We start from the raw sequence: 27,999 nt of genomic DNA on the forward strand, positions 1-27,999 counted from the left end.
CACACAGAGACTACACAGAGACCACACACAGAGATGGCACACAGAGACTGCACACAGAGACTGCACACAGAGACCACACACAGAGACCACACACAGAGACCGCACACAGAGACCACACACAGAGACCACACACAGAGACCGCACACAGAGACCACACACAGAGACCGCACACAGAGACCGCACACAGAGACCGCACACAGAGACCATACACAGAGACCGCACACAGAGACCGCACATAGAGACCGCCCACAGAGACCGCACACAGAGACCGCACACAGAGACCACACACAGAGATCGCACACAGAGACCATACACAGAGACCGCACACAGAGAGTACACAGAGACCACACACAGAGATGGCACACAGAGACCGCACACAGAGACCACACACAGAGACTGCACAGAGACCACACACAGAGACTGCACACAGAGATCGCACACAGAGACCGCACACAGAGACCACACACAGAGACCACACACAGAGACCGCACACGGAGACCACACACAGAGACCACACACAGAGATCGCACACAGAGACCGCACACAGAGACTACACAGAGAGCACACACAGAGATGGCACACAGAGACCGCACACAGAGACCACACACAGAGACTGCACAGAGACCGCACACAGAGACCGCACACAGAGACCGCACACAGAGACTGCACAGAGACCGCACACAGAGACCGCACACATAGACCGCACACAGAAACACGCTGGTTGCCTTCCAACAAGTAGTCTCCGTGGGACACCAAAGCCGAAAGTTTGCATGATTCTCACCCATCATGAAATATGATTCTTCCTCTGTTTTTTCTTTCAACCATTTAAATATGTAAAAACCGCCCTTAGTATGCGGGTCACATGCCAATCAGCAGCATGTTGGTTGGCTCATAACTGGGTTTACCAACCCCCTGGGCAGACACCAAACAAACGTCTCAGGGCCAGCGCTGTGGCACAGTGGGTAAAGCCGTTGCCTGCAGTGTCGGTATCCCATGCAGGCGCCAGTTTGAGTCCCGGCTGCTCTGCTTCTGATCCAGTTCCCTGGGAAAGCACCAGCTGTTGGTCCAAGCCCTTGGGCCCCTATTACAAGTGTGAGAGACCCAGATGGCACCACCAGCTCCTGGATTCAGCCTGGCACAGCCCTGGCTGTTGCAGCCATCTTGGGGAGTGAACCACCAGTGGAAGATTTCCCTCTCTTCTCTCTGTGTCTCCCTCTCTCTCTCTCTCTCTAATTCTGACTTTCAAGTAAATAAATAAATCTTAAAAAATAAATGTCACACATACACACGAATCACCATATAAAGACATATGCATTCACAAATCCACACATCCGGTATACAAACATAGAGACACCACATACACACACACGCTAAGTGCACACACATCCATATATTCACACAAGTAAGGACACACATGGATACATGGGGCACACACACCCCACACATGTGCACACCGCCCATGCCCGCTGGGAGAGGAGCCTTCTGCCTGCCTACGTTTCACCTGATCCAATGCAATTTTCATTTTCTGTGAAAAAGAAAACAAGTGGATCAACTGTAATTTTTAAAATTAGTTTTTGATTTAGACAATAACTTGCTATTATCTCAACCACCTCAGACTTGATTATCCATGAAATTGAAGCATGGTATTATCCACTGTTCCCAAATTGAGTTACCCGGTGAAATAGCGCACCGTCCTGTGGCTGCAGAAGACGAGTGGGATCAATACCTCTGTGCTGCGTTTCTCCGCGGACCTTCCGGGAGCCCTATCAATTCTCCCCCATGTCAACTGGCGTGATCATGAGGCAGGGCACAAATCTCCCCGGCGGAAGATGTGGGCAGGGCATCCATCCTGACAAAGCCGCCCCAGTGCCAGTGGGCGCTGAACTCCACGGTATTTTTAGACAAGATGCCGCCCTGTGCAGGAAAGACCAGCCCCAGCCTGCTGCTGCCGCAAACCACATCGTGGCCGGCAGAGCCCCTGCTGCCGAAGTGCTGCCCGGGGACCGCCCCTCCAGGCCACAGTGTCCTTGGCGTGATTCGCAGTCTGTGCCAGGTAAGAATTAAATATTTACCATCTGCTGAAACGCAGCTCCCTCCCCAGGCCACAGGGACGAGGGCAGCCTGCACGTGCTCGGATCCAACGAGGTGGTTGGTGACAGACGGGCCATCTCAGCTAAGGATGGGGTGTGCATGTGTGCGTGTGTGTGTGTGCATGTGTGCATGTGTCTCTGTGTGTACGTGTGTATGCATGTGTGTACGTGTGTGTGCATGTATGTATATGTGTGTGCACATGTGTGAGTGTGTGCGTGTGTGTGTGTGGCCATCTGCCACAAGGGACTCCAGACGTCCACCATCTTGTCCTCTTGGGCCCCAAGGATCTCAGCCCCTCACGTTCAAGGCAGCCTATTGCTCCCCTGCCAGCGACGCCCACTTTGGGTGGTGGCTTCTGGCTTTGGGGAGGGAGCCGTGGAGCGCTCTAGGCAGAGTCTCTCTCCCTCTGATTTCACACCCACGCTGCCCACTCCCTGGATTCAGCTTCCTAAATGTCCTGCGTGCCTCTTCACATCTGTCGTCGACCCAGCTCAGCCCTCCCGGGGGACTGCCCTGTGGGGACCACAGCATTTGGCTCCCGGGGCTGACTGTGGCCAAGGGGTCGCCAGGGCAGGAGATGGCCAGGATTTGGGGGAAGGCAGGAGTCTTGGTGACCAGGACTCCCTCCCCGCTGGGCTTCCAGGCGTCATGGTGCTTGTGTTCCTCTGCCCGAGCCCCTGCAGCGGTTAGAGGCCTTCTCCTACACACCTGGCAACCGGGCCCTGCCCGTAGGGACTGCTCTAGGGCTGTGAGACCACCACCCATCGAGACCCTCGTCACGCTCCCCCCGTTTTGCTTCCAGTCTCGCTCTCACCTGATTCTCCTATCTCTGAACTCTTCAAGTTCTCGTCCGTTCCGCAGAGAGCGACCCCGCTCTGATGCAGGTGGGGGTGTTCTGGCATGGGTGGTGGGGCTAGGCGTTAGCACAGCACCCCTGCATGCTGTGCGTCACCCACTCTCCCTCTGTGTCATTAAACTCAGGGCAAGGGGCCGCCCACCAGGGCGTAGGCTCAGGGCCACACACAGCAAGCACTTCTTTCCATCTCCAAACAGCTTCAAGGAGTTGATGTTACCCACTTGGGTCTTACCCCAAGTAGTCCATGGATGCTCCTGACCCCTCGGGGTAGGCTGGGAATTGGACAGACTGTCCAAGGTCAAAGCTCCTGGGTGGGGCAGGCAGATGTGGCTGCCCTGGTGAGATTCTGTAACCCAACACTTTGAGGACCATTCACTGAAATGAACTCGCAGCCTCCTCAGCCATTCATTAGCAGAGAGCAGCATTAATCTTTCTAAGAAACAGCCTTGACCGTGAGGTCTGGCTGTGATTGGCTTCTGTCACCCCAACCGCTGAGCCCCGCCTCCGCGCTCCGCAGTGCAGAAGCGCGAGACGATACCGCCGCATCAGCAGAGCACCACTTTCAGTCCAGAGCCGCCTTGGAGTTTGCAGAATTCCTAAGTAGAAGCTGGCTGAACGCATGGAGATAACATTGAAGAAAACAGCGCTTGTGTGAAAGGACCCATCCGCACACGTCAAGGCCATTTCCAAGTAGCTACGTCCACAGCAGCCCCCGAGGGGACCTGCAGCAACACGGGAGCCCGCCTTCTGCATCGTCCAGCTCCGTAGCCGCTGGCCACAGACAGCTGCTGGACACGTGAAACGTGTCTGTGCCGTGGAAGAGCTGGATCTTACCTTTGGTTTAGCTCCAACAACTTAGATTTAAATAGCCCTGTGTGTCCACGGTGTGGTTCCAGACAGCACTGTTCAGATAACAAATCATCTCTTACGAAATGCAAGCTGGCCAGGGATGCCCTTTAAGAAGCCTCCCTCCTGGAGTAAAATGCAGTCAGAAGAACCTGTGCATTACTGATACGGAAAAAATCCCCAGCCCCTGGTAAAGGAAAACAATAAGCTCAGATTAAGCTGGAGAAACTTCTATGAAAAAATTATTTAACGTTGTCCCCCAGGGTTCAAAACTGAAAATTCCATTATATTTTATATGTAATTCCCTTGACCCCTAAAACAACAAATGGTTCTTTGAGCAGGTTGATAACAAATATTCATTATATTCAGTATACTGCCTTCCTCAATATTAACCTGTCTGATGTCAGTGTTTAAGGAATGCTTGTAGCATATGAGCTCCTGTAAAGGTTATGAAAGACATAACCAAGGCTGACAGTGTGGCAAAGCAGGTTAAAGCCCTGGCCTGCAGTGCCAGCATCCTCTGTGGGCCCTAGTTCCAGTCCCAGCTGCTCCACTTCCGATCCAGCTCCCTGCTAATGCACCTGGGAAAACAGCAGAGGATGGCCTGAGCCCTTGGGCCCTTGCAGCCACATGGGAGACCCGGAGGAAGCTCCTGGCTTCAGATGAGCTCAGCTCCGGCCATTACAACCATTTGGGGAGTGAACCAGCAGATGGAAGACCTCTCTCTCTGTCTCTGCCTCTCTCTGTAACTCTTTCAAATAAATAAAATAAATCTTTAAGAAAGACATAACCGAGATGACATCTGCCTTGTCTTGGGCTCTGGAGTCTGTGGTGGCTTTAGGGAAGGGACGATCAAGCAGAGGAGAGCACTTCCAGGCTCTTTGTATCCACCCAAGAATGGCTGTGGGAGAGAGGATGCATTGGCAGGGGGAAAAGATATCCATAGGATACACAAGAATCTCAGTGTTAAGCCGGTGAATTGGGAATTTTCCCACAGAAAACACTCAGCACGGTGATACAGCGATATTCAAGGATTCTTGAGAGTTTTGCATTGCAGATCTACCTCCAGGAACAGAGACATCACATTAGAGATCCATCACATTAGAGACCCAGTCATGAAAGAGATGACATTTTGTCAGCATCCCTTCATCTTGTCAGTGGTGATATATAAATAATTTGGCCACATGTAATGCATGAACATCTCCCAATCAGAACTTTTATTGTATGGGCACCGACCAATCAGAATGGCTACTTTATGGGGATCAGCCAATGAGAACAGATAACCAGCACAGCTCCACGTTGTGTCAGGAAGTAACCCTCACTTTGGCTGTTGGTTTATAGGAGGCAGTCCCAGGGTGGGGGCAGAATGAGCTCTAAGCTCCTAAGAGTATTTTACTCGTCACGGTGCTGGAAGATTGTCTTCCATTCACTGGGTTCGTAGCAGGAGGAAGAGCCTCGTCCCGAATCGGCACCTCCCCCTCAGCAGCTTGAAGGAATTCATTCAAATCTTGGCACTTTGTAAAAGTCAGATTCTGCTTTGGCAATGGCATGATTTGGCATGGGGTGGTCAGGGCGGTCACTACATATTAACCAGCGAGAAATCTACGCGGACCAGCTCAGAGTCGGCCAACCTCGCAGGCTGGCTAAGTTGCGCGTGAAGAGGTGGGGTGGGCGGGGAAGGTCACTGAGATCCCCTTCGTGAAAAGGGAGGAGGCGGCCATTGCGTTCCTAATACCAACTCCCGGCTGGCTTTGGATGGGCAGGCGCACAGGAGTCTCAGACAAACAGGGCGGAAGATGGGATCGCGTGTCGCAGGGTCTCCTGGTCCCCTCCCTGGAAAAGGCAGGCGCCAAAGCACAGAATTCTTACACTGCCACCTGCGTGGAGAAAGTCAAGACAGCAGCCGGAGGGTTTGCTCTTATCAGGCACCACAGGGCTCATCTGCAGCTCCTCCCAGGCGTTTGTGGAACCTGAAGTCCATCGCCTAAAGGCGTCATCCACGTGTGATTCTTGTGAGGATGAGAACAAGCCGGACAAGGAAGCAGGCTATGAGGAGCCCGGATATCAGCCCTGGAATTTATTCTCATGTTTAACCCATTGATCGCTGATTGACCCGATTTTTAGCCTCTTATCTCACGGATGATATGCAGTAATGCCCCTCCTTATTAAGCGCACATAAATAAAATCTGAGTATGGTTTAAGACGATAAAATCCTTCTAAACGCCCCGGAAGAATGGAAACTCTGTTCATTGGATTAGCAGTCCGGAGTGTTGAGAAAAACATGTGATGCAGCTTTTCCTTAGCAACTTCACGGAATTCACTTAAACTTGAAACATTCAAAAGTCAAATTCGACTTTGGGACCTGGGAATCTCGATTCCTTCTCTCGCAATACAGCAGCGGGCCCCGCGGCTCCCGTGTCACCTGTTCGAGGGGCGATGCTGGCAAAGCTGAAGACGGGCGTCAGCCAAGTGCAGGGTGGAGGCCTGAGGAAGCCTCCCCTATACCAGCGTCACGTTCCTGACCTTCCAGGGACCAGCCGCGTGAACGGAAAGCTGCGGCCGACTCTCGGAGCGGGGCCAGTGCGGATCCGGATCCTGGAAACCAAAGGAAAACCACGGATGCGTCAGTGGCCATCACAGCCGAATGCGCACTGGAGAAGGGAACTGCACCCATCAGCCACGACAGAGGGGCCGACGCGTTGAACCGCGCCTCTCCTTCCTTCCATTGTTCGCAGTCACACACACTCCAAATGTTTTCCAATCAGGCTCCAACAAGTAATCCCATTCGAAGAATCCAACCATTGTGTTTACGAATGCAAATGTCTACAAAGAGGCACCGTTTTATTTCCTCTCTCATTTTTCTTACGGAAGTTCTAGCTTCGCTATGAACATATAAAGAATTACTAAACTTCTTTAAATAACACACATTTCTATTCAAGGGAAGGGATAGCATCAAAGAACTGACTTGAAATAGATCACCCATCTGGCTGCTTTGGCATACGGGAGCTGGCTCCCAGCAGGAGGGAGCGTGGTGTTGCCATGACCATTCAGAAATATGATGCCAGACCAACCCCTGAGCCTGCAGGCAGAGCCAAGGCCCCTGTTACCCTTGTCCTCAGCTCTTTGCGCCAGCCCTGAGGATGCCAGCCCAGACGTCCGGGCACGGTACCTGCATTTAACATCTTAAGTAATGTCGCGGGGCACAATCAATTATTTACCTTGCTGCGGCATGTTAGTGCGTCTTGCGGGTAGAATCGTTCTTGCTGTGGTTTTAATTTATTGACTCCCAGTAACACGAGGGAGCCCAGGCGGCTGATGTCCCGTTTCAGCGAATGCTGCAGAAATGTGGGCCTTTACTGTGCGTAGGCTCAACATTGGGGCCACCGCTTTCTTTTGTTTGCACTGCTGGATTGCACACATGCCTTGCAGTTCACAAATGGGCTGCTGTTTTCTGAACTCATCAAGAGTTTAATTCTGTTTCTCTCCATAGAGGGAGTGATGGCTGATGAAGCCTCCACCCAGCTTTCAAATTTTTCATTTGCTCCCCGCCCCAAAACACAAAAAGGGCAAAATTCCTAAAACCGCCAGAATAAATGACTGACAGCGAGTTCAGACATAGCAAGAGAGGGGGAAAGGAGGACCACTTGTTTTAAATATTCCAGGTGCAAAATGCGTGCAAAGTCCATGGCCTCACAGAAAATGAAGGAACTGGCCTCTCCCATGAACTGTAATTTTTTAATAAAAGTTTTCAGTTTTATTTAGTGGTTGTGTCCCAACATGTTTCAATTGCAGTTGGTTGCACTTGATTTAACTCTTCTTATTCAGAAAACAATGCCAGTGTTAAGGTTAGGACTAAGGTTAGGGTTAGGGTTAGGGTTAGGGTTAGGGTTAGGGTTAGGGTTAGGTTTAGGCTTAGGGTTGGGGTTGGGGTTAGGGTTAGGGTTAGGGTTAGGGTTAGGGTTAGGATTGGGGTTAGGGTTAGGAGTTAGAGTTAGGGTTTAGGGTTAAGGTTAGGATTGGGGTTAGGGGTTAGGGGTTAGGGTTAGAGTTAGGGTTAGGGGTTAGGGGTTATGGTTAGGGTTCATTGTATTTAGCATTAGGGTTTAGGGTTAGTGTCAGGATTGGGGTTAGGGTTTAGGGTTAGGGTTAGGGTTAGAGTTAGAGATTAGGGTTAGGGTTAGGGTTAGGGTTTAGGATTTAGGGTTAGGGTTAGGGCTAGGGTTAGTGTTAGGATTGGGGTTAAGGTTTAGGGTTAGGGTTAGGGTTAGGGGTTCGGATTAGGATTGAGGTTAGGGTTAGGGTTAGGGCTTAGGATTAGGGCTTAGAGTTAGGGTTAGGGTTACAGTTACAGTTACGGATAGGGGTTAGGGTTAGGGTTAAGGTGGGGTTAGAGTTTAGCATTAGCATTTAGGGTAAGGGTTAGGGTTAGGATTGGGGTTAGGGTTAAGATTAGGGGTTACGTTTATGGTTAGGGTTGGGGTTAGGGTTAGGGTTTCAGTTACAGTTAAGGTTAGGGGTTAGGGTTAGGGTTTAGAGTTTAAGGTTAGTGCTAGGGTACTGTAACAGTAAATTTAGCAATAATATATGTAATTGATTTTTTAAAGAACTGCCCTGGCTTTATATCTGGGGATCTTAGAGTTCATGGAAAGTGGGATTGATGCTGAGTCTATGGAGTGGGACTTTAACCCAGGGATTTAGACACCAGCATCCCACACTGCAGCGCCTGAGCCCACCACCGGCTCTGGCTCTGGCTCCCAACTCCAGCTTCCTGTCGATGCAGACGCTAGGAAGAATGGTGATTGCCGGGTCCCTGCCACCCACACTGGAGACTTGGACTGAGTTCTTGGCTCCCAGCTGCTGGTCCAGCCACGGCAGCTGAGGGCACTTGGGGAATGAATCAGCAGAAAGGAGATCTCGGTCTGCCTCTGTCTCTGTGTCTCTGTGTCTCTCAAATAAATAAATAAAAAAAAAGAAGAAAAACTTGGCTGCAAACATTTTGAAATGTGTGCCTACAGGGATTCTTCAAAAATTCACAAAAATGCATATTACAAAACAATACTGCATGGATTTCAAAGAAATTTTGCACAAAAAATAAAATATTTTAAATTCATTTTCTGCACAGACATTCTGAAGTACCCTCATTCATCAGCTTTGAAAGATCAATCTCCTTCTTCCTCCTGGTCCTCGCTGCGACTCAGTGCCTGACCGCGTGTCTCTGCCACTCGACATCTCATTGCTCTCCCTGCTCCCGAATGCAGCGTGGCTTAGGGCTGCAGCGGCACTGCGGTGACCACGGACCGGGGAGTCTGTGGGTGCCAAGACCTTGCATTCGGCATTGAGTCAGCACCCGAGGCCTGCCTGGCAGCGAGCTAGGTGCTGCGGGGCTGTGAGGTGCAGCAGTGAGGCAGCCCCGGGAACTCAGCGCTCTCCCTTGGAAGCAACGCTGGCCACGTCTGTCGCGCTTTCACGCTGGGGCACACAAACACTCGCCTCAAAGACATCACCGGGGGCACGGGTGATCAGTTCTTTGGTCCCAAAGACTCTCATTCAGAAAGTCTGGAAGCAGCCAAGAAGTTTGCATTTTACAAGCACCCAGAGCACTGTGGGTAGCCTGCTGAGGGTCACAGACACAGGTGTTCGTGGGCGCTGGGTGCAGGCCCACGTTCAGAATGCATTCTCTGGGGAAACAGGGACCCGGGATTCACAAGTCCCCATCGCTGCCAAGTGGTGGCAGGAGTGAGTGCTCAGGAAAGACCGCGCCAAGGGAGGGGCGTTCAGGCGGCAGTGAGCAAGGGCCAGGGCTGCAGGCACCTGGGGACCAGGTGCTCCGAGACCTGTGACGGCTCCCCACTGCATCAACCCAGCACCATCGATAGATCTGACCCCCGGCAGCCACCATCAACCATGGCTTCAGACCACGGCAGCCACCATCCTTTGGTACAGCCCTCCACCCCCGGCCTGTGCCCTTTCACATTGTCCCTGACACCAGCCCTCACTCTCCTGGTGGCTTCCAGCATCCAGGCAAAGGGGCAGAAAGGGCTGAGAAGTGAGTTTCCCTGCCTTGTCCCACCTCCAGGCCAGCGTGGGCCTCCGGGATCAGGACCACCATCCAGGGACAAAGGGATGGAAGGACAGAGCCAGCACTGTGGCATAGCAGGTAAAGCCAACGTTTGCAGTACTGGCATCCCATATGGGCACTGGTTTGAGTCCTGGCTGTCCCACTTCCAATCCAGCTCTCTGCTGTGGCCTGGGAAAGCAGTGGAAGATGGCCCAAGTCCTTGGGCCCCTGCACCTGCGTGGGAGACCTGGAAGAAGCTCCTGGCTCCTGGCTTCGGATCCGCGCAGCTCTGGCCGTTGCAGCCACCTGGGGAGTGAAGCAAGGGATGGAAGACCTCTCTCTCTCTCTCTCTCTCTCTCTCTCTCTCTCTCCCTCCCCTCTCTCTGTGTAACTCTGACTTTCAGATAAATAGAGGCAGGTGCAGCAGCAAATGAGGAGTTTCTGCCCCTCCTGAAAATTAGAACGCCAGGCTGTGTTTCAGTGCCTGGTAGGCGTGGGCTGCCGTCACAGCTGGGTGTGGGGGTCAGGATGAAGGCGTGTGTGCGGAGACTCACAGCCGGCTCCTGGAACCCAGGGAGCAGCCCACAAACACTCCTGCTCCCCACGCTGTCCACAGCCCTAAGCTGGAGTGCACACAGCCTCGGGCGCTCTGGGGCTGCACTTCCCTTATTCACAGGAGAGTCACCAGGGCTCCAGGCAGATGTGGCCTGAGCAGACATCAGCAGCCCTGGGAGGAGTCCACATCGAAGGGCCGGTCACCAAGAACACTTCGGGACGTGGAGCAAATCTTAATTGCTGTGCGTCCATGGGGCGGAACAAAATGAGGAAGGAGGCGACGCAGCATTTGGAGGCCCGCTGTACCGTGCACAATGCCCATCACCGTCATGCTGCAAGGCACCTTGCAATCCTTACGCCGAAACACACGCTAGAACCGCACCTGGTCATTCCCAAGTGCAGAAATGGTCAGACGCGTCCCCATCCCTTCCGACCCAGGAGGCCGAGAGATGGGGACCAAGAATGGGAGCCTCCCAGTGGCTTCATGGGTGACGCCAACACACCTGGGCTACAAGAAAACAGGGGACCGTGGAGAAAACCAAAGGCCCCAGGCCACAGAGGAGGGAGGTGGAAACTGGGAGTGGGATTATTTCACTTTTGGCAGTGACTGGGAGAGCAAGGTTATTCTTAGGTCATGACACCCACCTAGGCCTGCCTAACAATACCTCTCGCCTGAGCTGGACTGCCACTCACAGCAAAGGTGTGTGGCTGGGTGAGAAAGCACTCATCATCACACCTTGCTGTGACAGTGACAATGCCGGGCATTGCCCACATCCCCCACCTTAACGAATCACTGTTCCCTGAGCCCGAGGGAACCCCGGGCTACATGGTGCCCGGGCTACACGGTGCGCAGTCAACAGTCAGCCGGTAAACTTGACCTTCAGAAACACCGAAGATGAGCAGACCACTAGCAGAGGCACCAAGCAAGCAGGCTGCCCGACCAGGATCATCCATTAGCACACAGCCTGGGCGTTAATGGCTGTGGTACCCGCTGTGTCCCCACGGGGAGGCCATTTATCGAACTCAACTAGCCCCACAGCCGCCAAAATCGGGAAGGGCATTTGCAGCGGGCTGCCTTGCCGCTGGGGACCGCTCGGTTTAATCTGCAGGCTTCCGAGTCTGAGCACAGCGAGGGTTTCTACGGAACGGTGCGCTCTGTGGTCAGCAGTCCTGAACCGCAACAAGCCGGCCAGCGAGGCAGGAGCCCCTCGAGCCAACAGCTCTGGGCCTGAGAGGTTTGCACGCACGGAAACTGCCCGCAGCAGCCTGGGGCCCTGTGACATATTGGAGCCACACTGAGACAGGCAGAGAGAGGACAAAGGACTGAGCTTTCTCTCTAGGGCTGTCAGCGAGCAGGTTCAGGGCTGAATGGAGGGAGGCTTTGAGGACACAGGAGAGCCCTGCGGATGGCTCTCACTGGCCCGCACAGCAAGAGCTCCCACCACACTCCGGGCCGGGTTGCAGGGCCCAGTCTCCGGGAAGTTCTTAGAAGGAACCAGCGTGCTGTGGGTCAGCTTGACCTTCAGCAAGCTGCAGCTTGGCCACACCAGCAGCTCTCAAATGGCCAGCTGACCGCATACAGGGTTCTGTCCACTTGGGATCATGGAACACAGAAGGGAATGGTCATGTCCCATCCTGCTCACTTCCTACTCTCAGAGCTTTCTGGGAACACAGCCCATGGTGCACCTTGCATCCAGGTTTTGCAACTGGTCGACCCAGGCGGAGCCGATGCCTGGGCCCAGGCCTGCAAAGTCACCCTTCGCTCACCATCAAAGACGGGCCTCTTCAGAAGAGCTTGTAGAAAGATCCGGCAAGTTGCTGACTGCTGGTCGGTTCCCAGCCCGGGCAAAGACCCTCCACCTTCCTGGACGCCTGGCCGGTTTATTAAGGAGCTTCCTGCTCTCTCCTGAAATGCGTGACTCCACCAAGAAGCCTCGCAAGCCTTTGACACACACCAGTGTGCCTCCGCGGTCACTCTCTCCACCTGTTCCACTGGCTCTGTGTTTCAACAGCAGAAATCTCTTAAATTTCCCTCCCTGTGGATTTTCCATGCATGCACTTGGAGCTTCACGAAGCATCGCTCAGAGCCCCCCGAGGTGCCATTCTCATTCCTGTCTACAGAGGCACCCAGCGTGCCCCTGGCCCTCGTCTGTGCCGAGGGCGTTTCGAAGGGAATTCTCCGGCAAGAATCGGCTGAGTCTCCTCCCCGCCGCCCCAGAGCCACGCACCGGGCTCGTCTCCTGCAAACACAGCCACAGAGCCGTGGGTGCTTCAGTGGGAAGAACCGAGAACCTGTCCAGTTTTTAGTCAATCCCTCTGGCTCCAAACGACATGCACCGGAAGATCCAGGGGCCTCGGAGAGCGGCCTTAGCGGGAGGAAGTCCTCCTCTCCGCTTCCCTGCCACCCAGCCCGACAAAGAGCCAGAACTCAGGCCAGTCGTGCCACAGACTTGCGTGTGTCTTCCCGCCTGGCGAACTGCGCTGCCGCCGATCACATCCTGGAGGTTTTCCCCGTGCACGGCTGGGCTTCGGTCAGGGCTCGCGTCCTCCCTGAACGCCCAAAAGGCTTGCATCACCGCCAAGACAGACGCGTTCCGCGGACTCCAACCACAGCCACGGGAGGGACAGGACGGCCCGGGGCGACCCAAAAACTCCAGCAGTCCCCCAGACCAAGAGCGAAAGATGCAGCGTTGCAAAGACACCTGTGGGCGCTGAGGCCTCTGAGGGACAGCAGCTCCTGCACACAGCCTCCGGCCCAGCGCTGCCAGGAAGCAGGTCTGGGAGGCTGGCTTCTCCGAAAGCCACCCGGGGAGAGCTGCCTTGCTTAGCCAGGACTCCACTGCGGAGTCGCAGGTGACGCCTCTCATTCAACACTGGATTTGCACAGGTCACGGAAGGGAGTTGGTCATGTAGGTCTCGCCTCATACAATTTTTGGGGGCACATGGAAAGTTCACTCCCAGATGGCAGGCAAGGCTGACTGTGCAGGGCGCTCACACACTCTGCGAGGGGACAGCACCCCCACCCCACCCACCCAGCGCTGCACGGCGGCTCAGCACGGCTGCAGCCCCTGCCTCTCCCTGCGCCTCCAGGTGCACGTCCCACATCCCCCTGCGGGTGTCTACCACACCCCTAAGGTCAACAGGCTCCAAGTTCAGCGTCTGATCCCCTACCCCCACTGCCTCCCCACCGCGGTGGGTGGCACCTCCAGCCTCCCGGGGCTTCCTCAGTCACCCAGAAGTCCTCCCTCACCCCTCCATTTCTACTCCTGACAGAATTTCCCAGCTCCCCAGCTCACGGGCTTAGATCCTCTACAAAGACCCCTGCTCCTCAAACCCAGCACCCAGCACCCTGCTGCAAGCCAGCGGCCCCCCTGGGCCCCAGGGTAGACAGATGTCCCAGGAGAACAGAGCAGGCTCACGTCCTGGGAGAGCCTGGCTCCCAGAGCACCCAAGGTGAATTACTCCGCATTGCTCATTATCGCACCGGCTCAGACTGCAGACAGAAACTCGGCCCCAAGCGGGCCCCAGCCTCCTCCCGGGTCTGCAGCCTCTTGCAGGAGGACACAGACCAGGTCTCGGCCCCGCCTCTCCACATGGACAAGAGCCGCGGCTCCGTTCCACCACGCATCACAACACGCACCATCACGCAAGCACCGCACACACACGGGACTGCTTAAAGGGTGGGGAAAGTGGTGGTGGTACATCACCTGAGGATGGTGACCGCTGCTCCGCGGCTCCGGCACCTGGACTTCCCCGGACCTGGGAGGGCGCGAGGCAGCCCCTGCAACGGAGGAAAATGCCAGAGTGAGCGGTGCCAGACACAGCTGCTCTCACCGAGACACGCGCTGGCCTCTGGGTACCGCTCCTGGCGGAAAGGGAGCCTTAAGCATAGATGGATTTTTTTAATTCCCTTGAGAGCATATAATCTGGAAAATTTTCAGAAGACTGACTCAACGTCAGTTCCTCTCTTGACACGCGAGCGTCTTCCAGAGACAAAAGAATCCTTAGCTAAAAGAGGTGGAGGGGTTCGCTCTGGGCCATCCTTTTGGTCAAGATACAAATGAATAAATATTCACTCGTGGAAATCTGAAGTCATTTTGTCAGTGGAAAGCAGCCATGCTTCGTGGGAGTGTGAAAGCCCACGACGCAGAACGCATGTGGCATGATCGGATCAGAAGAGTGGGACCGTTGGGGGCAGAGTCCCCGGAAGGCTCCCCAGGTAGGGCTGACCGGCTACAAACCTCCCAGGGAAGCTTTGTGCCAGTACCCTGTGCGGGCCGAGTGCTGCATTCACCCTGCTCCAAAGGTAACCAACAGCCCCACCCTGCACCCACCTACAAGTCCGACGGCTGGGATGTTGCCTTCAGAGATCCCCACCAACCAGGACTCTGGAGGAAAACGAGAGCCTACAGAGACATTTTTTTTTTTTTTTTGACAGGCAGAGTGGACAGTGGGAGAGAGAGAGAGACAGAGAGAAAGGTCTTCCTTTGTTGTTGGTTCACCCTCCAATGGCCGCTGCGGCCGGCGCTCTGCGGCCGGCGCACCGCGCTGATCCGATGGCAGGAGCCAGGAGCCAGGTGCTTCTCCTGGTCTCCCATGGGGTGCAGGGCCCAAGCACTTGGGCCATCCTCCACTGCACTCCCGGGCCACAGCAGAGAGCTGGCCTGGAAGAGGGGCAACCGGGACAGAATCCGGCGCCCCAACCGGGACTAGAACCCGGTGTGCCGGCGCCGCTAGGCGGAGGATTAGCCTAGTGAGCCACGGCGCTGGCTGAGACAGAGACTTTCAAAGGGGCCTTATGCTGCAGCCGACACCAGCTCCCTGGTCAGTGGAATGGGAACAGGTATCCTGCTGGCAACACGTGGGGGCTGGGAGTCATCTGCAGCCGGCTGAAAAGCCTCCCACACAATGGAAAGTCTTGAAAGAAAGAAAAAAGCGTGGAGGACAGAAACACAGAAAGTATTTTGCAAAACTGTTGTGTCCACTTCGTTTTATTTTAAGCTTTAGACAAATAAGTAGCTTCTTTTTCTTACTATTAAGCTAATCAAAATATTCCTCATTCTCAAACTTCTCCTTCTACAAGGTCATCCAGGAGGTACTGACCCCTCCCAGCTGGGGACCCGTCAGCCAGCCTTTCTCCCAACCCCACCCTCCCCTCCCGGCATCACCCCACCTGCAGTCCTGGGTTCATCTGAACTGTATCCACGGTTTTCATTGCCACTCTTTAAGTTCGGCTCAGAAGTTTCTTTGTTTGTCTTGGCCTGTATGGATTTCCTAGAAGGAGAGCAGTTCAGAAAAGCCAAGTGTGAGTCGGCAGCGGGGACTTTGTCCGCACGGTCGCCCTCCGAGCACTCTGACGCCCTGAGCTTCCTACAGGAAGTCCACAGCTCAGTCACTGGCCTCGGAGGAGCAGGTGCGACGGACTGCGTGCTCCCATATTCCCACTATGGGGAGAGAGGAAACTCAGTCACCACAGGACGTGGCCACCACCCCCAGCGGGTACTCCGCTCTCAGAAACCATCACCTAAATCAAGCAGACTTAGCAACTATTAAAAAAAAAAAAAAAAAAAAACCTTGGCAACTACGACCCCCAGGCCAAATCCTGCCCACCACCTGTTTTTATAAATAAAGTTTTCTTGGCACAAAGCCACACCTGTTGCCTTCCATAGTCTCTATGAATGCTTGCATGTTATAATGGCAGAGTTGGGACGTTGTGACAATTCCCTCTGGCTGGCAAAAATGGGAGTATGTATTTGGTGGGCCCTCCACAGAAAAAGTGGGGCAAGCCCTGAAATAAAGTGAAGCCTGGTGCAGCTTTCTAGGGGGAGGAAGTCTGGCGATGGATAGCCGAGGGTTTAAACTCCGCCTCTAAGAATTGCTTCTCAGGACATAGTCAAGGGTCTGTGCCAAGACGGGGTTGAAACAAAGTCTACTCGCAAGATGATTATAAGAGCAAAAGTGCCCAGCGTCAGGGGACTCACGGAAGCGGTAGTGGCCGTCCGTGACGTGGACTTGCCTGTCACCTGTTAGAGTTGTGGGAACGCTGGTGGAAGGGACACCGGTACACCTCGGGAAACTGAGGCAGCCTTGTCCGGAGCTGACCGCACACAGTCGCTACCTGACACGGACCCGACAGAGCACAGAACAGGAAGCAAAGGGTGCAAAGATGAACACACTCAGCCATCATGTTCATCCCGGCCGCCATCTGAAAACTATCCCCACCCCCACTTAGAGCAGCAGCAAGAAAAACGGCACCAGGCTCAGAATGCAACGCTGTCATGACGCCACCTCAGGGGCACCCCACAGCACAGCACGGCGGGTCGCACCGTGGGGAGCCCCAGAGGAGGCAGGCGCGGCGCGAGTGGGTGTGTGTGTGCACCTGGGACAGGACCGCAGTTCCAGCAAGCAAACCTGATCTCCGGGCGCAGGCGGACGGTGCCACGGGGATGTCTCCTGCCGGGAGGCGGGGCCAGCAGTGATTCATCAGGGGCCCAGCGGAGCTTCCTAGGAGCTCAGGATGTCCCAGGGCCACACGGTGGCGGTCACCACCCTGTGTACACCAATCTACCACACACCCAAGATTTGGGCACGTTTCTGTACTGACATGCCACTGAAAACGTCAGCAAAGAAGCAAAGCAAACACGTGACGGGCCAATGTCTAACCAGCAGGGTGCCAGGTGAGAAGAGCCAGCCCTGACGTCATGTTCACGGGCACAACATACGTGTGTGTGTTTCTGTGTGTCTGTTTGGGAACCCGTATGCACGTAAATGCATACTCGTTTGGATGGCAATAATGAGCTTTGGAGAATAGTTCTGTGATGATTTTAATAATATTTCTTGGCTGGCGCCGCGGCTCACTAGGCTAATCCTCCGTCTTGCGGTGCTGGCACCCTGGGTTCTAGTCCCGGTCAGGGTGCCGGATTCTGTCCCAGTTGCCCCTCTTCCAGGCCAGCTCTCTGCTGTAGCCCGGGAGTGCAGTGGAGGATGGCCCAAGTGCTTGGGCCCTGCACCCCATGGGAGACCAGGAGAAGCACCTGGCTTTTGGCTTCGGATCAGCATGGTGTGCTGGCCACAGCGTGACGGCCTCAGCGGCCATTGGAGGGTGAACCAACGGCAAAAGGAAGATCTTTCTCTCTCTCTCTCTCTCTCTCTCTCTCACTGTCCACTCTGCCTGTCAAAAAAATTTTTTTAAACAAAATTTTTTAAAAAATTTAAAAAATAATATTTCTTGTCTCTGCATTGAATTTTTCCCTTCCATAGCCGTGCATGGATCCTCTAGCTAAAATGATGTGTATTATCTGTGTGCACACAAAGTCCTTGATGGGCTGGGGTAGCACTACTGACACAGTGGAGAGAAGTAGACAAGGCGAGCCCGTGAGCCAGCCCCCTCTACCCCGAGGCCTCAGGCAGTCTGCCCCGAGCGCAAAGTCTGCACAGACAGCAGGGCGGGGCCCTGAGCAAGACTGCCCCGTCACAGTCCCAGCCCTCCAACCGTCTGCACCAGAGCCATGTGGCCGTCGCGTACTTGGCTTCTCATGTCAGTTTCCTGAGCTACAAAACGTTTGAACAGCCTCAATCGTCGTCGATATTAAGGAAGGCAAAACTCTCTACCAATCTCACAACTTGCCGCACACGTGTGTTCAGCACTCAGTAAACACAGCCAGTACTCGACATTCATAGTTGGTTCCCATCATATACACTTAGCCCTCTGCACCCAACAGCCACACAGCCACCGCTTCAACGGTACTGCTGGAGAGAAACTGCAGCTGTACTGAGCACGAGCGGACCCTGTTTCTTTTCGTTATCCCCTAAACGATACAGCGGACCCTGTTTCTTTTCGTTATCCCCTAAACGATACAGCAGACCCTGTTTCTTTTCGTTATCCCCTAAACCATACAGCAGACCCTGTTTCTTGTCATTATCCCCTAAACCATACAGCGGACCCTGTTTCTTGTCATTATCCCCTAAACGATACAGCGGACCCTGTTTCTTGTCGCTATCCCCTAAACGATACAGCAGACCCTGTTTCTTGTCATTATCCCCTAAACCATACAGCGGACCCTGTTTCTTGTCGCTATCCCCTAAACCATACAGCAGAATGGCTGTTTGCATGGCATGCGTGCTGCAGGAGGCTGCAAGTGACGCAGAGGGGGTTGGAAGCACACAGGAGGGGGTGGTGGGCTCTATGCAGATACTACTTTGGCATCCTTGGCTGTTGGAACCCACAGGGGTCCTGGGACCACTCCCCTGTGGATACCCAGGGATGACGGGCTGTATGATCATCACCGGGAACCCAGTGACCAAGGTTACCACTCCCCTGTCGTCCTCCACCTGTTACCCAGAAGACCTGTGGGTTGCTTTGACCCAGAGACCGGAAATGCAAGATGCTGGCACGGTCCACCACGGTGAACCAGAGAACCAGGCCACGTTGCCGACGGCAACAGGAACCAAGACAACGCCCCCCAAGGGTCCAGGCCCACACAGGGGCGGGGGGCTGTGTTTTCAGGCTGCTCCTGGAGTTGTCTGCAGAGTGCGGCCCCTGGTGGACACAGCGAGAACAGGTGGTGTCTGTCGCATGGTGACCACAGCAGGGGGTGCAGCCAGGAGGGGTTTAAAAACCCCAGGCCTTAAGGAGTTTACAAGACCTAATAAAATGCTGGGTACCCCCCCAGGACAGCGCTGCCCTCCGGAAGCCCTCCCCTTCCTGCACTTCATGACCATGTAAGTCCTGCACGCACACTGCCGACTGTACGTCATCGCAAGCCCTTGACACCGTCGCCCTACAAGTGCCTGCAGCTCGTTCAGGCCAGCCTAGGAATGGGAGGAACTGCTCAGAGAGGGTTTCCCTGCCGCTGTGGCTGAGCAAGCGCCAAACACTGCCGAGTCTGTCCGCAGGCGCGGGCGGGGCTCCTTAAGCACCACTGCCCCAGAAATGCCAGCCGGCCTCTCTGGCTGTTCCTAGCAGGTGGGACCGCAGACACGGTGCACAGCGCCCTCTTGTGGAAAGACTTGCAAATGCTGTCCGTGGTGAGCTGGAGCAGGTGAGATGCCATAGAGACCCACCTGGTTCACCCTGCAATCAGCCGGCCCTGGTCAGTCAGGCTTGGTGCCTGTGCTATTCGGAGCGCTCTATTTTCAGTACTTAACCCTGAGTGACATAAATCCTAACATCCCACAGCAGTGTGTGTATTGTTTGCTTTGCTTTGCGTGCTGAGAAAACCAATGCAATTTCCAACTTACCTTATTTCACTTTGATAACTGGATTCTGCAGAGGAAGAAAAAGAGACAAAATCACATGAAGGCAATCCAGACACCACGACACATCTTCTACAAATAAAATGGCACTGACTCCAATAGCCCTCGGGCTGCTATTTGACCCAATCATTGTATTAAGTTGCCCCACAACAAATCATCCAAGGGCTTCCAGACATAACCAAAGCACAATGCCCTATTAGCTATCAGGAAAGTCGATAATCCTTGGTACTCGACATACGTGGGCATCCAGTCAATACTCAGTGAGTGCTGAGTTCAAAGAGATAAGGAAGAGAGAGTCCCACTTACCCAGGCACCGCTGCCACTGGTGCAGAACTCACAGTGCAAAGCGTTAGCTCAAGTCGTTGTTGCAACAGCCCCAGAGGCTGGCATTCCTGGCCGCACAGTTTAACACACTACACACTGTCTCGTGAGCAGTACTGTGGTGCTGAGAATCAGTCTGAATCCATAGGCACCGGCTACACCCAGGCACACAGCTGTGCCCTCCCCACCATGCAACTGACAGTGTCCAGGGCCAGCTGGAATGTGAAGATGGCACAGCAAGCCCCCAGCGTCTGTCTCCAGAGCCTGTGACCATCAACACGGCTCCCTGCCCTGGCCCTGGACACACCCCGCTCTCCTGAGGTCTGAAAAATGCCCATGTCCCTTACTTTGTAGGTCCGGCCACTCCCTCTCTGCTCTAATCACATCTGTCCATTGACACCCGTGGCCATGCACAGAGGGCTGCCTGCCAGGTCTCCCTCCCCCAGGGCCCTCCGGGGAGTGGCTGTGCTCCCGTGGTGGGGGCAGGGGACGGGAGGGGTGGCCCCAGTCGCTTCCCTCCTTCCTCCTGCTCTCTGCCTGTCCCAGGCTAGAGGCCAGGCTGAGCACGCCCTCGGCCATTCCCAGCAAGTCCCCAGTTCACCAGGCAGAGCACCAAGACTTCCTCCAGGTACCAGGCGAGAACCCTGTGAGGCCGGCCGTCTCCCGTCAGCCTCCTCACGAGGCCAGCATGAGAGCTGTGGGAAGCAGGACCAGCTCGCTGGTGCTGAGCCCTAGCAAGGACAAACAGGGAACAGGGGCTAGGGCAGGGGTTAAGCTGCTGCCTACAACACAAGCGTGCCAGACCCGAGCACTGGCTCACATGCCAGCTCCTCAGCTCCCGATCCAGCTCCCTGCTAATGCACCTGGGAAGAAGCGGAGGGTGGCCCAAGGAACTGGGCCCCTGCACCCACGTGGGCGACCTGGATGGAGCTCCAGACCTCCTGGCTCCCGCCTGGCCCAGCCCTGGCTCCTGTGTTCATCTGGGCAGTGATCGTAGATGGGAGATAAATCTCTCTCCATCTCTCTCTCTCTCTCTCACACACTCTGCCTACCTTTACATATAAGTAAAGTTTAGCAGTTATGGAGGAGGGACCTCACACGCATGCGCCTGAACGCAAGGACACTCGCAAAGTCTCTCCCAGAGCCTCCACAGAGGCTGCCCCAGCGTACACAGCAAACACTTTGGCCACGAGGTTGCCCGGCAGCTGCCAGTGCACCCTTGCAGCCAAGGGCGATTGTTTCAAATAACCCCCGTCGCCCTCCTTGTCTGGCCCTTAACCCTGCCTCGTCCTCCGTGAGCCCACGCGGTGGGGGCTACCGCACCTGCACTCCCCCTGCAAAGCTGCCCCTGGGCGAACCTAAGTTGCCTTTGGAGAATCTCTCTCTGCTTGGGACGACGCCAGGCTGGGGAAGAAAACCCCCAAGGGGAACAGATTCCTCCAGTGACTCCGAAGGCACAGGAGGGCTCTATGTTGCGCTCTCTTACAGCGGCAGCCACTCAACAGCTCAGTGACAGCCCAGTGTGTTCCACTGGAGTGCGCCCCCTGGCGTGCGGGGTGATTTGCAGTGAAAAATCCCCATCTGATCTGGGTCAACAGGAGTCTAACACGGCTCCATTTCTGCTTGTCAGGGACTACAGGTGTTGCACACAAGTAATCTTCCAATCACAGATCAGATCGACAGTGGCGCTAAGTCCAGACCATGAACCTCATTAAGGCGTGTTTGACATGGAAGATTATTTTTGTAAAGCTTTATTTATTTATTTGAAAGGCAGAGCTACAGAGAGGCAGAGGCGGGGGAGAGGGGCTTTCCGTCTGCTGGTTCACTCCCCAAATGGCCACAATGGCCAGAGCTGGGCCAATCTGAAGTCAGGAGCCTGGAGCTTCTTCCAGGTCTCCCACACAGGTACAGGGGCCCAAGCACTTGGGCCATCCTCTGCTGCTTTCCCAGGCCATTAGCAGAGAGCTGGATTGGAAGTGCAGCAACTGAGACTAGAACCGGTGCCCATATGGGATGTCGGTGCCGCCATCAGAGGCTCTGCCCACTACACCACAGTGCCGGGCCCAACATGGAAAACTCTTGAAAACAGCAGTCCTGTGTGGAAGAGCCCTGTGCCTGACACCCAACTTGTCCGTCACGTGGCAGTTAGCGTTCATAAATGAAAAGTGAGTGTCAGCTGACGCGCAGCCTGGCAGCAAACCACCGCTCTCAAGAAGAAAAGTGTGACCCAGGAAACACTCGAATAGGAGCGGGTGACGCTTTCACAAGAGAAAGAAAGACACAAGCACACACCCTGTGCCTGGATGTCCTGGGCCATCCACGTGACCAAGCACACTCTGGCTTCGGAAGTCACAAACCCCAAACTCTATGACGAGCCCTCCCCAAGACTGAGGACTGCATCCCGCTCCTGACCCCAAACCCCAGGCGAGGCCGCTGCTCTCCTACAAATGGGATGTCTCGGAAGACTTCAGGGCAAACACTTGTGTGGGGGGCCGGCTCTGTGGCGTAGCAGGCTAAGCCTCCACCTGTGGCACCGCCATTTCATATGGGCGCCGGTTCGAGTCCCAGCTATTCCACTTCTGATTCAGCTCCCTGCTGTGGCCTAGGAAAGCAGTGGAAGATGGCCCAAGTGCTTGGGCCCCTGCACCTGCATGGGAGACCTGGAGGGAGCTCCAGGCTCCTGGCTTCAGTTTGGCACAGCTCTGGCCATTGTAGCCATTTGGGGAGTGAACCAGCAGATGGAAGACCTCTCTCCCTCTCTCCTTCTGTAACTCTCTCTCTCAAATAAAATCTTAAAAAAAAAAAACACTTGTTTGGTGACTCGTATAATTTGCACTACTTTTTAGGCAAAGCCCACAGTTTTCTTTCCACCACTACAGGAGCATCCACCTACAAAGGGGAGATTTAAAGTCCTCCTGTGCTCCGAAGGGCAGTTCCTGTTCTAGAAACGACACAGGATGACAGCCATACATCCCGGCATAGGTATCAAAGTCAGAAGACGTCACTCCTCCCCCTTGTCACGCATGTGAACATCTTGATCTTCCTGGGGGACAGAGAGGAGGGATCAGGACCCAAAGGAACCACCTCCTTCCTCGGAACGTCCTCTCTCCGGGGCGGGCCGGTCTGGCCGAGTGAGCGGCTGAGAGCCCACATCCCAGAGTGCCCGAGCTGCAGGCCAGCTGTCCTCCCGATTCCAGCTTCCTGAGGGTGCACACCGGGAGGCTGCGGTGACGGCTCACGAAGCTCCTGGGTCCCGTGACGGAGTTCCCGGCCCAGCCCTGCCTGCTGCGGGCGTCTGGGCAGTGAGCGAGCAGATGGGAGCTCGCAAGCACTCAGCTGGCTTGCTCTCTGCCTCTCAAAACACAGTAAAATAATCCACTAAAGATTCCTTTAAAAAATAATTCCCTTCCCTATGCATTTCCTATGGCTCCCTTTAAGGACTCTAAAGACCAACGCACCTGTTGTTTGGGGTGTTTTGCTCATTTGTGATGACAATGGTCTTCCCCAGCTATATGAAGGCATGCCTGACAAAGCCGTGTATATATATATGCGCAATGTGCTGATCTGATAGACGTACGTATTGTGAAGTGACTCCTCTAAACTAATTAATATACCTAACACTTCCACCACTTCGTATCTTGCCCATTTTGGCCAGAACACATAACATCTGTTTCCTTGATAATTTGCGATGCATCATTCTCAACGACAGTCACCGTGTTGCACAACAGGTCTCCAGCGCTCACTCCTCCTGGCCAAGTGAAACTTCGCCCCCTTCAGCCAACGCCTCCCCTGCTGCCCCCGCTTCAGTCTCCGTAGATTGCGCCTGAGATCGCCCAGCTGTCCTGTCTCTCTGCTTGCTTATCTCTCTCAGCACAACGCCTCCTGGATTCCTCCCTGTGGCTGCCCATGGCACAGTCTCTTTCTTACGGCCAAATGGCATTCCTGTATTCGGGTACACGTGACTGTTCTTTACCCATTCGGCCTTTGATGGACGTTTCTGTCGGTTTCATACGTTGTTTGTTGTGAATGATTCTGCAAGGGAGGCATGAGACCAGCTCTCTCTCCGACATCCTGACTTCTTTCTGGGAAGTACATCCGGAAGAGGGATCGCCGGATCATAGGGTACTTCCATTTTTAATTTCTTGAGGAACCTCCATACTGTTTTCCATAATGGCCACATACATTATAACATAATATGCACTTCATATTCCTATCAAATGTGTACACATTTCTCTACATTCTCATCACTAGTTGCTGTCTTTTGTCTTTTTGATAATAATCATCCCGGCAAGTGTGAAGTGAAATCTCAACATGGTTAATGTACAAAGGAGCTTCAGAAGTTCATAAAAATGGAATTAAAAGATAATTTTACTTTAGTGAAAACTTTGTTGAAATCCATGCATTCCGAGTGACCTTCTAAAAGTCCATGAAAATTAATATTATGAAAAAAAACTATGTAAAGATCTTTATATTTTCTGCCCCCAAATCAACTTGTCTTTTAATTCCATTTCCCGCAAATGTTTGAGGTACCCTCATATCTTGTGAAAAATTGATGAGCTATTAATTTAAGCGCTTGTACCAAAGATTCAAAAACCACATAGAAATGTATATGAACAAAAATATTACCTTTTTTTTCTTTCCCGGAGACACAACAGCAGCAGAATATTATAATCAGAACAATGATCAGGATCAAAAGCAGTGACAGTGACACAGCAAGCAGAACTATGGCCCAGGTAGGCAGGGACGTGCCTGGCTTATCAATACTGCCTATAAGGTCGAAAGGAGGAAATGTTTTAGTGTCACAGATTCTGTTACATGACGAATTATTTGCCTTGCGATGGCCGACTTCCCTTCACATGTTCAAGTATCCGGCACTCCACAGTTCCGCCCACGGCAATACTCGCGGCCCCCAGCAAATGCGTGCGTGGTCCCTCGGCCTAGCATCAGTTGGTCAACACCTCTGACGTTCCTGAGAAGCAGCTAAGACTGGGCAGGTATGACAGCCCCCTAAGTGCTGTGCTGGTTGTGGCTTGTCTCCCAGAGTGCCTGTCCTGGAGGCTTGGTCCCCAAAGCGGTGGTGTTAGCAAGTAATGGCATCTTCGGTAGAGGGAGCTCCACTAAGAGGCGGGGCCCAGCAGAAGGTGGGTGGGTCGCTGAGAGCCCCACCCACCCACCCAAGAAGGGGTTAGTGCACTTCCTGGCAGCCCAGTTAATTCCTGCAGATGTGAATTCCTATAGAAGACTCCCGCTGGCTTCCTGTCTCACTGTGTGACCCTCTTCCAGGAGAATCCCCGCCCACCCTCCGGGAGGTGCGGGCTGCGCTGAGAGAAGCTGGCGCCCTGCACTTGCACCTCCAGAGCTGTGAGCTAACCTCTTCCCTCTGCGTCCTCCCTGCCCCTGGGTACAGCAACAGAAAACACAGAGACCCCAAGGCTTCGCACTAAGACACCTTCGCCACGCTCTGGTCCCTCGACTTAGCCCAGGGACAGCCTCTGAGACACAGGACTGGGAGACTGGCACGTGCCGCTCGCTTCCTTGTCCCCACCCACTGAGAGCCCGGAGCCCGAAGCAAATAAGGGCAAATTAAGGGAGGGTCACTTCTAAAGGCCCTCGGGGCGTGGCTCTGGCACTGCCCCCCCCCACAAGCTCCAGCACAGGATCTGTTGCCCGCCCTCTCTCTCTGCTTTTCCCTCCAGCAGCCACCTCGTTGGTGCCGTCCTCCCACTCATACTTGATCCAGTAGTCATGGAGACACAGGAGCAGGCGGGAAATTAAAGGAAAGTAGAAAAGGAGAGAATGAGAGAAAATTTCAGTCTGACTTTTTGCTGCTGTGTCTTAGAGCTCTCCAGTACTGGCTTCATGTGCGCATCCACACTCAAGCTTCAGTTAACTGAAATAACGCACAACGAAGCATCCAGGCATGGCCACCATACCTAGTGCTCAATTGCCAGGATTTAAATGTTGCCACCACCATCATCACCATCACCACCATCACCATCACCATCACCATCACCACCACCACCATCACCATCATCATCACCACCATCACCATCACCACCACCATCATCACCACCACCATCATCACCACCACCATCACCATCATCATCACCACCACCATCACCATCATCATCACCACCACCACCACCACCATCACCACCACTATCACCATCACCACCATCACTATCATCATCACCACCATCACCATCACCACCACCATCATCACCACCACCATCATCACCACCACCATCACCACCACCACCACCACCATCACCACCACTATCACCATCACCACCATCACCACCACCATCACCACCACCACCACCACCACCATCACCATCACCATCATCATCACCACCATCACCATCACTACCATCACCATCACCATCATCACCACCACAATCATTACCATCATCACCGCCACCATCGCCACCATCACCATCATCACCACCACCATCATCACCACCATCACCATCATCACTATCACCATCACCATCATCACCATCATCACCATCACCATCATCATGACCCCACATGGGTGGCAGTGCCCCAGCCGATAGCACGCATTAGCTGCATAGATTCCCAGGACAGCCCTCACTCAGCATTTTGCTGTGATCTCAAGCCAAGCCACATTTAAGTGGATCCGTTTAACTGTGAAGCGCCATTCACCAAGCCTGTCACCCAACGCTGAGTGCTTGTCGGCATCTGGGTGTGAATATGTGTGCTGTTTTGTTAGGTGCTAGTGGCTAGAAAAATGGAAAGGGAGGCTAGTATCATGGTGTGGTGGGCAAAGCCACCACCTGCACGCTGGCATCCCATGTGAGTCCCGGCTGCTCCGCTTCCAATCCAGCTCCCTGTTAAGGTGCCTGGGAAAGCAGCAGAAAGTGGCCCAAGTGCTTGGGTCCCTGCACCCACTAAGGAGACCCAGATGAGGCTCCAGGCTCCTGGTCCAGCCCTAGCCATTGCAGTCATCTGGGAGTGAACCAGCAGATGAAAGATCTCTCTCTCTCTCTCTCGCTCTGTGTGTGTGTGTGTGTGTCTTCCTCTCTCTATCTGTAATGTTGCCTTTCAAATAAATGAATAAATCATAGAACAAAAAGAAAAGATGAAAACAGCAGATTGCCTCAGAAGAGCATAGGACGAACATTGAAATCAGTGTCTGGCCAGCAGTTTGGAATTAGAGGTCAGAATAGAAAAGCAGCTCTTATATGTTCTTTCTTCGGTTTTCCTTGAAACCTGACCTGCCAGCTACAATTTCGAATGCGAATACTCAGAATGAGCTGTGGGAACGCCTACAATCGTCAACCACCCGGATGCTGGCTCACGGGTGAGGAATCGCCTGTGGAATGAGCCACAGGCTTGTCTGAAAGCAGGCGCTGAAATCCAGGGAGCTCTGCTTTGAAACATTTTATCAGATAAAAAGGTATTTGTCTTTTGCCCTTGATTCAGAGTTTCTTGGCACTACCTGAGATGGTTTTTAAGTTTTCCTTCTAAGGCTTTAAGAAATGAACAATAATTCTGACATTTTTTAACATGTCACACGCAATGCCATCTCAAATATTTATAAAATCAGCTGCTGTTGCTTGTAATTCTTCTAATGTATCTGTGACTGTCTAAACTGGACATAGTTCCCTAAGATCCGAGATGATATCTTATTTTTCCTAGACCCCAAGAACATGGCACATGTGAGGCAGGACAGATGGATGGGTGGGTGGACAGATTAAGAGGCTGGATTGCCTCTGACTACGTGGACGAGGGAAGCCTGTGCACCATCTGCAGCTGAAACAGGCCTAGACCTCACCTTTCTCCACTATTAAGATGCCCAGAGCAGGTGCGTAGCATCCAGAAAACCAAACTACTTTCCTCATGCCGTCTACCTCCACATCACCTGCTATCTTTCTGAGATGAGCTGGGGTGGATAGAGACAGGGAAGGGTTTCCTAGAAGAAAGGTAAAAAGAGAAAGGTCTCAGGACCACACGTACGCTTCCCATGTCACAACTCACTGGACGTGAACCCTAA

At 53.8% G+C, this 27,999-nt stretch overlaps 1 protein-coding gene across 9 annotated transcripts in view; it reads right to left on the reverse strand.

Annotated features, from left to right (window-relative positions):
• Nucleotides 1–4,983: 4,983 nt before the first annotated feature.
• Nucleotides 4,984–27,999, reverse strand: part of IGSF5 (immunoglobulin superfamily member 5) — a 47,038-nt gene continuing 24,022 nt past the window's right edge. For 4 of the 9 annotated variants that reach the window (XM_089330526.1, XM_089330524.1, XM_089330527.1 and 1 more), the window contains 5 exons: nt 24,609–24,749; nt 19,647–19,671; nt 15,580–15,680; nt 14,114–14,187; nt 4,984–6,388 (listed from right to left, as the gene is read on the reverse strand). In XM_089330526.1, coding sequence (XP_089186652.1) covers nt 6,293–6,388; nt 14,114–14,187; nt 15,580–15,680; nt 19,647–19,671; nt 24,609–24,749 — 437 coding nt within the window. In that variant the 3' untranslated portion in view covers nt 4,984–6,292. Of the gene's footprint in view, nt 6,389–14,113; nt 14,188–15,579; nt 15,681–16,422; nt 16,525–19,646; nt 19,674–24,608; nt 24,750–27,999 lie in introns of those variants that run through there. The other 5 variants (XM_089330525.1, XM_089330528.1, XR_016232232.1 and 2 more) reach the window with 4 other exon arrangements.

The sequence above is a fragment of the Oryctolagus cuniculus genome, chromosome 4, assembly GCF_051225735.1.
Source record: "Oryctolagus cuniculus isolate XC-2025 breed Fujian yellow rabbit chromosome 4, ASM5122573v1, whole genome shotgun sequence".
In the NCBI taxonomy this organism is placed as follows: Eukaryota; Metazoa; Chordata; class Mammalia; order Lagomorpha; family Leporidae; genus Oryctolagus; species Oryctolagus cuniculus.